This window comes from Crocuta crocuta, unplaced genomic scaffold, assembly GCF_008692635.1.
Source record: "Crocuta crocuta isolate KB4526 unplaced genomic scaffold, BGI_CrCroc_1.0 scaffold73, whole genome shotgun sequence".
Lineage (NCBI taxonomy): Eukaryota > Metazoa > Chordata > Mammalia > Carnivora > Hyaenidae > Crocuta > Crocuta crocuta.
In genome coordinates this window covers 6,857,607-6,870,820 of record NW_027529443.1, presented here as the reverse complement: position 1 = coordinate 6,870,820, position 13,214 = coordinate 6,857,607, and the positions used below count along the sequence as shown (strand labels likewise).

At 37.4% G+C, this 13,214-nt stretch overlaps 1 protein-coding gene across 1 annotated transcript in view; it reads left to right on the top strand.

Moving 5' to 3' along the window:
* The window catches only part of LOC144228657 (uncharacterized), a 30,182-nt gene extending 20,026 nt beyond the window's left edge, over nucleotides 1-10,156 (top strand). The window contains exon 4 of the mRNA XM_077760564.1: nucleotides 10,105-10,156. Within this exon, the coding sequence (XP_077616690.1) occupies nucleotides 10,105-10,119 (15 nt within the window). The 3' untranslated portion in view covers nucleotides 10,120-10,156. The remainder of the gene's footprint in view (nucleotides 1-10,104) is intronic.
* The last annotated feature ends 3,058 nt before the right edge of the window (nucleotides 10,157-13,214 follow it).

Below are 13,214 nucleotides of genomic sequence, written 5' to 3'. Positions count from 1 at the left end.
AGATGTACCATAGTACTTTTTTGCTTCTGGGTGTTTGGTCACATTATTCCCTCTACCATAGGAGTGCTACTGTGAACTTCCACCCAAACTCCCATTCAGGTTCACACTCATCCCTTCCTTTTCTGTCCTTTGATTGTAATTTGTGCATATTTCTGTTAGTCACAATCTGCATGGGGGCACAGACACTACTGCAGCTATTTCAACAAAAGGATTTTAATATAAGGAAATATTTACACATTTACGTTCTAAATTTTAGTCACTCTTGACCAGCACTTCAAATGGTCTACCTTGCTGGGCCGTTCAGGTGAGCCATACCCTTCTTGAGCCCTTAGTTGTCAGGCTGTGGTTGTTGCAAAATGCATTTTTACTATTATCAGTGGAAAAATAAGCAAACCAAGATGTGCCCCAGTGAAACCCCCACATTTCAGAAATACCTCTCTCTTCTTTCATTGTATAACAGCAACCTTAGCCCAGCTCACTCTCATGTAATAACTTGTTTATATGCAGGTATACTAGTGTACCTGGCTGAGTATTGTCAGTGGTAATCATACAAGTCTCAATGGAAGTTCTACTTTGTCCCCTCTTAGAATGTTTCTCCTACCCCAGGAAGCAAGTCTTTAATACAGCAGAGCATGGGGTTGTGATGATAGAAAGTATACATTCCTTGGGAAGGTCTTTGGTAGGTAATGATAAGAAGGGCCAATTTGACTTCTAAGTCTTGGTTCCTATACCCCTAATGTTCTAGCTTCTGGGGACACAGAGCCATTTATCAGTGATTGCTAACTACATAGACTGCATGTTGTAGAACAATAACAGCACCCCACATTAACAGAGTGTTGTCCTTAAGCCAGTGCCTTAGCTGAAATTTAATAGACATCTTCAGTTTCTTCTCCCAGCCCTGCTGCTTCCACATGATGTGGAATATGGCAAGAATTTTGGATCCAGTGGTTAGGTGCCCATCATTGTACCTCCTTTACTATAAAATAGGTCCCTCGGCTAAGGTATGTTGTGTGCCTATACCCCTACTGCAGACTTTTATTTCTTGTTCTGGTCTCCACTGAAAAGTCTTAACTTGATAAACAGGTATGATTGATCAGGACTCTCAAGTGTGATATACGCCACCTACAAAATTCAAAAAAGGGACCTCACTAATAAGAGGCTCACCCAATGCAGTGTTTCTTTTAAGTGACCAAGAGCACAGTATGCAGCAAATTATTCTTTATTTTGAGGTCATATCCTGACATCAGACCATTGACCCATAAAAAAATTTTTTTACCAATTAGCAAGGCCCTGAATCTTTATAGGCTTTATCTCTCAACCTCTGATAAGCAGATGTCTTACCAGCATATTTAGAGTACTTGAGACTTCGTGTTTTCACATATAGGTATATTTGCAAATGCAGAATACATAAAATATACAAAACAGTTTTATAAAATTAGAATAATAAAGTTGGAAGAATGTATTATTTGCCTTCAAGACTATTTTAAAACTACAGTAGTCATTAGAATGTTACTGGCATATGATCACCAATAGATCTACGAAACAGAAAGCCCAGAAGTAAACTCTCTTTAATACAGTCATTTGACTTTTGACAAAGGCACCAAAGAAATCTGATGGGGGAAAGGAAGATGTTTTCAATAAATAATGCTGTAATGATTGGAAGGATGTATATCTAGATAGCTATAGATAGATATAGATATATGTAGAAAAAACAAAACTTTAGTTTAACTCACACTACACACAAAAAACCATTTCATGATGGATTACTGATTTGACTGTCAGAGCTAAAACTATAGCGCCTTTAGAGTAAACCATAGATACTGTCTTTACTTGGATGTAGAAAAAGTGTTTCAGGTCACAGAAAGCAAAAAACAAAAGAAAAATTTAATATATTAGTTTTTATCAAAATTAGGAGCTTAAAGACACTATTGATTTCTGGTCTAGACAAATGGTATGGTATGGGCCCATTTCTCCTTGCCTCTCCAGCACAACTGTAAACCCTGGAAATAATGTAGAGCCAAAGAAAGAAGAGCTTGAAAGTGGTAAGAAGGCTGCAAATTGGTTCCAGCCTGGAAGAGCAACACAGGGATCCACATCTTAATGTACTCCCCCCAACGAAGGCAACCAAGACCCAGCCCTGTCTAACCCCTAACTTGACAATAGAAGTCAGTCTAGATAGGTTCATTCCACTCCAGAATCAAAAGGAAGCCTCTCTGACTTCAGGTGACTCAACTACCCCTGGCATGAAGAATGGACAGGGAGCCTTGCCAACAATTAGTGGACAGGGGAAATCCTTTCCTTCCCCAGGAGGGCTGAAATACCCCTCCCCCGCTGATACATACCCTGGCACAGGAGCAATAGAGACTCTGTTGTAAGTGAGCTCAACACAAGTCTGGGAAGCCTGTTTATCTCCATGGGCCTGAGTCACCACTCATAGCAAGACCCTGGGGTGAGTGGGCCAGTGGAACCATCAAGAGGGACCTAGCCCCACCATGTGGCCGGGTTGAGGAAGCTTTTGATCCTGTGGGCCTGAGACTCCCTCTTTCTGCCCAGATACATGAGGGAATCCAGGGGAAGTCTCAAACTGAGAAAGTACTCTCTGTACTAAGGTAGGATTGGGCCTCAGGTGCCAGTCAGGAAATCCTCTTTATTCCTGTGGGGCTAAAAATACTTTCCACCCTAGGGAGATACTAGGACAGACATGCAGGCATAACTGACAAGAGAAACCAGCCATAAACAAGTCCAGCCTGGGGGTGCTCTTTGTTCCGTGGGCCTCTTCTTCTCCCAGAAGGGAAACTCCTGTTCGCTTAGGCAGTACCAACAGGACCCAGTGGGAGCCCAGTGACCCCGCATTAACTAAGAGATCAAATTAATACTGAAAAGGCTTTGAAAATTAAGTTGTCATTGAAACCTCAGAAAATAAAAGCTGGGTACTACCTGTATGCTAAACTGAAATAGGTTTACTGCCTGATGTAATAAAATATTTAAATAGGATAGTGTCTTCTAACATAATAGACAAGATAAACATAATAAAATAGAAAGTTACCTGTCATACTAAGATCCAAGAAAACCATGGTTTTTGTTTTTTTTTTTTCTTTTTGTTTTTTGTTTCTGGTTCCAATTCATTCATTTTTTTACAGAACAGTATTACATTATATAAAGATATCACAATTTACTTACCAATTCTGCTACTGGACCCTTGGGATGTTTACAGCATTTTTCCCCCTTTTTCACTGATGAAGCAGTGCTGCTATGAACAATAGATACTCTGGATATATGCTTGGACATAAAATTTCTGGGGCACAGTCATATTTTAAAATTTACTACATAATGCCAAATTGTTTTGTGAAGTAATCATACCAGTTCAAACTTCCAGCAACAGAATGTGAACATTCTCATTATTAAACTTAATATTTTCATGTTTATATTTGCAAATTCTACAGATGTTAAGTGATATGTAACTTTGGCTTTAATTTCCATTTAATTGGTTCCTCATGAGATTAGCATATTTTCATCCATGTTTTGGGTAATTAGTTATTCTTTTTTTATGTTTATTTACTTTTGAAAGAGAACACAAGTGGGGCAGGGACAGAAAGAGAGGGGCACAGAGGATCCCAAGCGAAGTGGGCTCTGCACTGCTGACAGCAGTGAGTCTGATGTGGGGCTTGAACTCACGAACGAAAAGAACATGACCTGAGCCAAAGTCAGATGCTCAACCAGCTAAGCAACCTCGGTGCCCCAAATGCTGAATTATTCTTTAGTGCAGCATACATTCAAGTCTTTCCCCCAGGTTCCTTTGGAAAAAAACTATTTCATATATTAATTGGCCAATTTCTTTTATATCCACATAAGAATCCCTTGTTTTTCATATGTATTGACAGTATATTTTTCCAGTTTGTGGCATTTCTTTTAATTTTTCTGTGGTGCTCAGATTTTCTTTTGATAATTAGATTTTTACATTTTTTTTTAAATTTTTTAAGTTTATTTATTTAGTTAGAGAAAGAGAGTACAGAAGAGGCAGAGAAAGGGAGAGAGAAAGAAGCACAAGCAGGCTCCGTACCGGCAGCACAGAGCTCAATACAGGGTTCAAACTCACAAACCACGAGATCATGGTCTGCGCCAAAACCAAGAGCTGGACACGTAAATGACTGAGCCACCCAGGCACTCCAGATTTCTACATTTTAAAGCAGCAAAGGTTTTTTTTTTCACAAATAGTTTATTGTCAAGTTGGTTTCCATATAACACCCAGTACTCATCCCCACAAGTGCCCCCCTTCCATGCCCATCTTCCCCCTCCCCCCCCACACCCATCAGTCCTCAGTTTTTTCTCAGCATTCAAGTCTCTCATGGTGTGCCTCATTCCCTTTCCCCCATCATTTCTCCCCTTCTTCTCCCCCATGGTCCTCCGTTAAGTTCCTCCTAATCCTCCTATATGTGCAAACATGTGATATTTGTCCTTCTCTGCCTGACTTATTTCACTCAGCATAACACCCTCAAGGTCCATCCATGTTGCTACACATGGCCAGATTTCATTCTTTCTCATTGCCATGTAGTATTCCATGGTATAGATAAACCTCATCTTCTTGATCCATTCGTCTGTTGATGGACACTTAGGCTCTTTCCATGTTTTAGCTATTGTGGAGAGTGCTGCTATGAACATTGGGGTACATGTGCTCCTATGCATCAGCATTTCTGTATCCCTTGGGTAAATTCCTAGCAGTGCTATTGCTGGGTCATAGGGGAGTTCTACTGTTAGTTTCCTGAGGAACCTCCACACTGTTTTCCAGAGGGGCTGTACCAGTTTACATTTCCACCAGCAAAGTTTTTCATTCTTTTCCTATATTATTTTTTTTAAGTTTTTATATAGTGTTCTATTAGTTTCAGGTGTACAATTTAGTGATTCAGCAGTTCTTTTCATCACTCAGTGCTCATCATGACAAATGCCCTCTTTAATCCCCATCACCTGTTTCACCCATCCCTTGACCCACCTTCCCTCTGGTAACCATCAGTTTGTTCTCTATAATCAAGACTCTTTTTCTTGATTTGCCTCTCTCTCTCTCTTGTTTTTACCCTTTGTTTGTTTGTTGTGGAAAAAAACCCCCACAATATGAGTAAAGACAATCAACTGACACAAACACTGAGGTAAATCAGAGATTGGAATTATCTGAAAAAGATTTCAAAGCAGCCACTATAAAAAATATTTCAACACGGGCACCCTCCTACACTGTTGGTGGGAATGTAAACTGGTACAGCCCCTCTGGAAAACAGTGTGGAGGTTCCTCAGGAAACTAACAATAGAACTCCCCTATGACCCAGCAATAGCACTGCTAGGAATTTACCCAAGGGATACAGAAATGCTGATGCATAGGAGCACATGTACCCCAATGTTCATAGCAGCACTCTCCACAATAGCTAAAACATGGAAAGAGCCTAAGTGTCCATCAACAGATGAATGGATCAAGAAGATGTGGTTTATCTATACCATGAAATACTCCATGGCAATGAGAAACAATGAAATCTGGCCATGTGTAGCAACATGGATGGACCTTGAGGGTGTTACGCTGAGTGAAATAAGTCAGGCAGAGAAGGACAAACATCATATGTTTGCATGTATAGGAGGATTAGGAGGAACTTAACTGAGGAACAAGGGGAAGAAGAAGGGGGGAAATGGTGGGGGAAAAGGAGAGAGGCAAACCATGAGAGACTCTTGAATGCTGACAAAAACTGAGGACTGAGGGATGTGGGGGGGAGGGGGGAGGGGCATGGAGGAGGGCACTTGTGGGGATGAGCACTGGGTGTTATGTGGAAACTAATTTAACAATAAACTATTTGTAAAAAAAATAAAATGTACTAATTGAAAAAAAATGTTTCAACAAGTTGTTTTGAAATTAAAAAAAAATCTTAGCAAAGACATAGAAGTTAAAACACAAAATTATAAACTTAAAAATAGAATGACATATAAAAAAAACTAGTTGAATGGTCTGAAGTGACAGAGCAGAGGTTATAATACTGAAGAATAAGTTTAGCCAAAAAAGGTACAAAGAGTATGCACTGAAAACTAGAAAGCACTGCTGAAAGAAATTAAAGAAGACTTAAATAAATGTGAAGACAGCCCAAGTTCACAGGTAGGACAACCTAATATTGTTAAGACGTCAGTACTTACTGACGTAGGTTACCTACTAATCCATAGTAACCATAGTTACCTACTAATCCATCATAATCACTATCAAAATTCCAATAGCCTTTTCTGAGAAAGAGAAAAGCCAGTCTTTTAATTCATACAGAATCTCAAGAGGCCCTAACAGTAAAAACAATTTGGAAAAAGAACAAAGTCAGAGGATTTGCATTTCCCAATTGCAAACTTAAACCACAAAACTACAGTAATTGAAACAGTGTGGCACTCTCATAAGAATAGGAATATACCAATTAAGTAAAATTGAGAATCTGGAAATAAACATATATCTATGGCCAGTTGAGTTGTGAGAATGGTGCAAAGTCCATTCAATAGGAAAGAAGATTTTCTTTAACAGATGATGCTAGGACAACTGATTTTCCATATACAAAATACTTAGAGTGGACACTACCTCATACTATATGCAAAATCCAACTGAAAATGGGCTAATGATCTAAATATAGCAGCTAAAAACATAAAACTCTCAGAAGAGCACATGTGAATAAATCTTCATGATCTTGATGTGGTAATGGGTTCTTAGATATGACACCAAAGCGTGACTCAGAAATGAAAAACGCTTAGATGAATTGGACTTGATAAAAATTTAAAACTTTGTTTATGAAAGGATACTATCAAAACAGTGAAAAGTCTAGCCCATAGAATGGAAGAAAATATTCACAAATCAGAATTTGCAAGGGTTATACCAGCATAACTGTTGAAGAGTTTAAACATTTGGAATATATAAAGAGTAAGGTAAGTTGTCATATTTTACGTAAGCACCATGGTAACCACAAAGAAAATAGCTATAAAATATACACAAAAGGAAATCAATGTTTCTCTACAAAAAAATCAAACTAAACACAAAAGAAGATAGTAATGCAGGATATGAGGGACAGAAAAAGCTATAGAGCATCTGAGAAACAAATAGTACAGTGACAGGAGTAAGAACCTCCTTATCAGTAATATTTTATATTTCAAATACAAGTGGATTAAATTCCAATAAAAAAATTGAGTGTGCCAAAATGGATAAAAATTTATGCCCCCACTATGTGCTGTGTATAGGAGACTCACTTTGGATCCAAAGACAAAAAGATTGAAAGTAAAGTTTGGAAAAAGATATTTCATGCAATGGTAACCAAAAGAGAGCAGGGGTGCCTCTACTAATATCAGACAGAGTAAACTTTAAATCTAAAAAAGTTTACAAGAGACAAAGAATGACATCATATATTAATAAAAGGCTCAATAGAGCAAGAAGACATAACAGTTATAAACATTTATGTACCTAATAACAGACCATCAGAATATATGAAGCAACAACTGACAAAATATAGGGGAACATTGAAAGTTCTACAGTAATTACTCAGTTCTACAGTAGTATTGTGAGTTTACTCACATTAGAACAAACAGAATATAAATAAGGAAATAGAGTATATAAAGAGCACAATAAACCACCTAGACCTACATAACAGTCTACTCAGTAACAACTAGTTCATATATTCTTCTGAAGTGAACACAGGACATTTTCCATGATAGACCATATATTAAGACCACAAGTTAAGACTTGATAGATTTAAAAGATTAGTATCATATAAATTATCTTCTCTGACCACAGCAAGATAAGTTAGAAATCAATAACAAAGTAACAGTGAAAAATTCAGAAATCTATGAAAATTAAACAGTTCACTTTTAAAATATGGATCAAAGGAGAGATTATAGTAAAGTTAGAAAATATTTGGAGATGAATGAAAATGAGAACATATCAAAATTTAGCTGTGCTAAGGGGGAAATTTATAGCTATAAATATTTACATTAAAGAATATGAAAGATCTCTCATCAACCATTGAACTTTACAATTTGAGTAATTGGGCAAAAAACAAATTAAACCCAAAGCTAGCAGAAGGAAGTAATAAAGATAGAGCTGAGATAAACAAAATAGAGAATAGAAAAAAAAAAAAAAGCCCAGAAGTTGATTCTTTAAAAAGATCAACAAAATTGACAAACTTTTAGCTGGATGGAGTAAGAAGAAAAAGAGACTCAAATTATTAAAATTAGTGTGGAGGTTCCTCAAGAAATTAAAAATAGAGTTACCCTATGACCCAGTAATTGCACTACTAGGAATTGATCCCAATGTTCATAGCACTATCAACAATAGCCAAATTATGGAAAGAGCCCAAATGTCCACTGACTAATGAATGGATAAATAGGATGTGGTGTATATATACAATGGAATACTACTCAACGATGAAGAAGAATGAAATCTTGCCATTTGCAACAATATGGATGGAACTAGAGGGTATTATCCTAAGCAAAATGTCAGTCAGAAAAGACAGAAAGATGATTTCACTCATATGCGGAATTTGAGAAACTTAACAGATGACCATAGAGGAAGGGAAGGAAAAATAAGATAGAAACAGAGAGGGAGGCAAACCATAAGAGACTCTTAAATATAGAGAACAAACTGAGGGTTGATGGCAGAGTTGGTGGGGGTGGTGATGGGTTATGGGCACTGAGGAGGGTATTTGTTGGGATTAGCACTGGGTATTGTATGTAAGAGATTAATCACTGGAATCTACTCTCAAGCCAAGACTATACCATCTGTTAGCTAACTTGAGAGTAAATTTAAAAAGATATGTTTGGATGTAAAAATATCAGAAGTGAAAGGACAAAGAACAATCTGAAAAGGATAGTACAAAAACTATTCTATGCCATAGCATCGAAAAGAATAAACTCCATAGGAATTAACCAAGGAGGTTAAAGACTTCTACAATGAAAGGTATAAAGCACTGCTGAAAGAAATTAAAGAAGACCCAAATAAATGAAAACACATTCCCATGTTGGTAGATTGGAAGACCTAATATTGCTAAAGTGTTTGTACCACACAAAGGAGTCTACAGATTCAGTATAATCCATATCAAATTCCCAGTGATGTTTTTTGCAGAAATAGAAGAAAACCCAGCCTAAAATTTATATAATATCTCAGGGGACCCTGAATATCCAAAACAGTCTTGAAAAAGAACAAAACTGGAGGAGTCATACTTCCTGCGTTCAGAATTTACTACAAAGCTACAACCATCAAACAGTATGGTATTAGCTAAAAAAACAGACATGTAGATCAATGGAATAAAATAGAGGCAAGAAGTAAACTCCCATATGTTTGGCCAAATGGTTTTTTTAATTTTTAAAATGTTTTTATTATTTTTGAGAGATGAGGGGTGGCAGGGATGGAGAGGAGCAGAGAGTGAAAGAGGGAGATGCAGAATCCAAATCACAGGCTCTGAGCTGTCAGCACAGAACCCAACGCAGGGTTCATACCCACAAGCCATGAGATCCTGACCTGAGCTAAAGTTGGATGCTTAACCAACTGAACCATCCAGGCGCCCTGTCTAAATGATTTTTGACAAGGGTGCCTAGACCATTGAGTGTGAAAAGGACAGTCTTTTAAACAAATGGAGCTGGGAAAACTGGATATCCACATGCAAAAGAATGAATTTGGACTATTACCTAACACAATATTTAAAAATTAACTCAAAATGGATCAAAAAACATAAATGTAAGACCTAAAACTATATAACCCTAAGAACAAAACATAGGATAATAGCTACATGGCATTAGATTCGGCAGTGATTTTTTTTAATTTAATGACTAAAATTTATTATCTTAACCTTTTTTTTTACAAATAGTTTATTGTCAAATTAGTTTCCACATAACACCCAGTGCTCATCCCCACAAGTGCCCTCCTCCATGCCCATCCCCCTCCCCCCATCAGCACATCCATCAGTCCTCAGTTTTTGTCAGCAATCAAGAGTCTCTCATGGTTTGCCTCTCTCCCTTTCCCCCACCATTTCCCCCCTTCTTCTCCCCCTTGTTCCTCAGTTAAGTTCCTCCTAATCCTCCTATACGTGCAAACATATGATGTTTGTCCTTCTCTGGCAGTGGTTTTTTGGATAAGACACTAAAGGCATAGGTAACTAAAGAAAAAATGGACAAATTGGACTTCATGAAAATTAAAAACTCTTGTGCATGAAAAGACTTTAGCCGCAGAGTAGAAAGGCAGCCCAAAGAATTGAAGGAAATATGGTGAAACCTCGGATTGCAGTTAATTGAGTGTTCCACAAGATGAGCAAACATTTTTAATAAATTTTGACTTGATAAACCAATGTCTGGCAATATGAGTAGTTCGTGATGCTGAATATCACATGATCACAACTGAGCCAATGGTTCTTGAAATTTGCTTTGATATACAAGTGCTTTGGACTACAAGCATGTTTCTAGAAATGAATTATGTTCACAAACCAAGGTTTTACATATTTGCTGATCTTTTTTTCTGATAAGGGAATAATATCAGAATATGTAGAGAACTCTTAAAAGTCAACAAGAACCAAAACCAGTTCAAAAATGGGCAAAGGACTTATATAGACATTTCTCCAAAGAAGACACCTGAAAAGCCAATAAGCTCATGAATAAATGCTCAACATCACTAATCATTAGGGCAGTGTAAATCAAAACTACGAGATACCACTTCATATCCATTAGGATGGCTACTATCAACTCCTACACTGTTGGTGGGAAAGTAAACTGGTGCAGCCCCTCTGGAAAACAGTGTGGAGATTCCCCAAAAAATTAACAATAGAACTCCCCTGTGACCCAGCAATAGCACTGCTAGGAATTTACCCAAGGGATACAGGAGTGCTGATGCATAGGGGCACATATACCCCCATGTTCATAGCAGCACTCTCAACAATAGCTAAAACATGGAAAGAGCCTAAGTGTCCATCAAGGGACGAATGGATCAAGAAGAGGTGGTTTATCTATACGATGGAATACTACATGGCAATGAGAAAGAATGAAATCTGGGCATTTGGAGCAACATGGATGAAACTGGAGGGTGTTATGCTGAGTGAAATAAGTCAGGCAGATAAAGACAGTTACCATATGTTTTCACTTATATGTGGATCAGGAGGAACTTAACAGAGGACCATGGGGGAGGAGAAGGGGAAAAAATAGTTGGGGAGAAGGAGGGAAGCAAACCATGAGAGACTCTTGAATACCAAGAACAAACTGAGGGCTGATGGGGGTGGGGAAGAGGAGAAAGGGGATGATGGGCATGGAGGAGGGCACTTGTGGGGATGAGCACTGGGTGTTATATGGAAACCAACTTGGCAATAAACTATTTAAAAGAGAGAGAGAAAAAAACAACAAATATTGATGAGAGTATGGAAAATTGGAACTCTTTGTGCACTCTTGGTGGTAAAATAGTACAGCTGCTTTGGAAAAAATTATTATTATTATTATTAATATTATTGTAATTGTTGCTTTTGCTCCCTTAGTCCTAGGGCTGGTGGCTGCTTCCTCCTGTTGCTACCTGATACCTTAGAGCTCCCTTATCTTTTCATTTATCTAGTATGATTAGTATAATTTGTTTTCTGACTGTAGCTCTCTGTTGTATACAGGTTCCACAGTTTGTGCCATCCATCTCCTGTGTCTGAGCAATTAGGTTGATTCCCATATTTCTTCCACAAATAATGTTACAACAGAATTGTGCATGTTTTCTTAAATTGTCGGAGGTGTATATTCCAAGTCTAGATCAAACCATAAATGAATATGTAGTTTTTATTAAACGTTGCCAGCTTCTGCATTATAATTGTGCCATTTTGCACCTCACAATTTATTAAAGTGCCTGTTTATCAACAGCTCCCCGAACAGAAAGTGTTGTTAAGCTTTTGATTTTTCCAGTGTGATGGGTAAGACAGGTCTCTCCATAATGTTAATTTGCATTTATTTTATTGTGTGACATTGAGAACCTTTTCATGTATATATATGGGCCGTATGTATATCTTGTTTTTGTGAACTGTCTGCATTTTGAGAGGACCTTAGATGTTGTTATGATGAGAGCATTTATGTTGTGCTTGGAGTCACTGTCATTTCCAGGCATTCAGAATCACCGTGGCATCAGAAGAGTCTCATCTTTTAAATCACATGGTTTCCCATCTGGACTTAATTTTTCTTTATTTCTAATATTTACATTTCAGTTTATGTGTTTTTGAGCATTGTTTGTTTCCTATTGCTACTTCTAGGTAAAATATCATCTGCGTTTGGTTAGGATACAGAGATCTGTCACATGGCCAGAAAGCATAGGCTGGGAGACATCCTTACTCTTTCCTATTCATCCCTCTCTAGGACCCAGGAATCCAACCTATAATGATGGAGGAAGTCCTGGTGAGCAAATCATTAAACATGTTTATTTTATTATCTTAGTTGCATACTAACCAATGCATATAATCATATGTGTATTTTATAGATGTATATATGTGGGTATACACATTCTTAACTTGAAATTGTTTAAATTTATATTTTATCAAAACTACTTTTAATCCTATACATTTGGTAAACCTTAATCTCCTTTCAATTATTACATCAATATTCTGTCTTCATGTAGTTGTGGTTTAGTGTTTTGCTTTCGATATACTTTAATTCTTTGCAGATGACATGATACTCTATGTCAAAAACCCAAAAATCTCCACCAAAAACTGATAGAACTAATGGATGAATTCAGCAAAGTCACAGGATATAAAATCAATGTACAGAAATCTGCTGAATTTCTGTATACCAATAACAAAGCAGCAGAAGAAATCAAGGAATTGATCCTATTTGCAATTGCACCAAAAACAATTAGATACCTAGGAATAAATCTAACCAAAGAGGTAAAAGATCTGTTTTAGCCATCGAAACCCTAGAGGAGAAAGCAGGAAACAACCTCTTTGACCTCAACCGCAGCAATTTCTTAATTGACACATCCCCAAAGGTAGGGAATCAAGAGCAAAAATGAACTACTGGGACCTCATCAAGATTAAAAGCTTCTACATAGCAAAGGAAACAATCCATAAAGCTAATAGGCAACTGACAGAATGGGAAAAGATAGTTGCAAATGACATATCAGATAAAGAACTAGTATCCAAAATCTATAAGGAGCTCACCAAACTCCACACCCAAAAAACAAACAATCCAGTGAAGAAATGGACAGAAGACATGAACAGACACTTCTC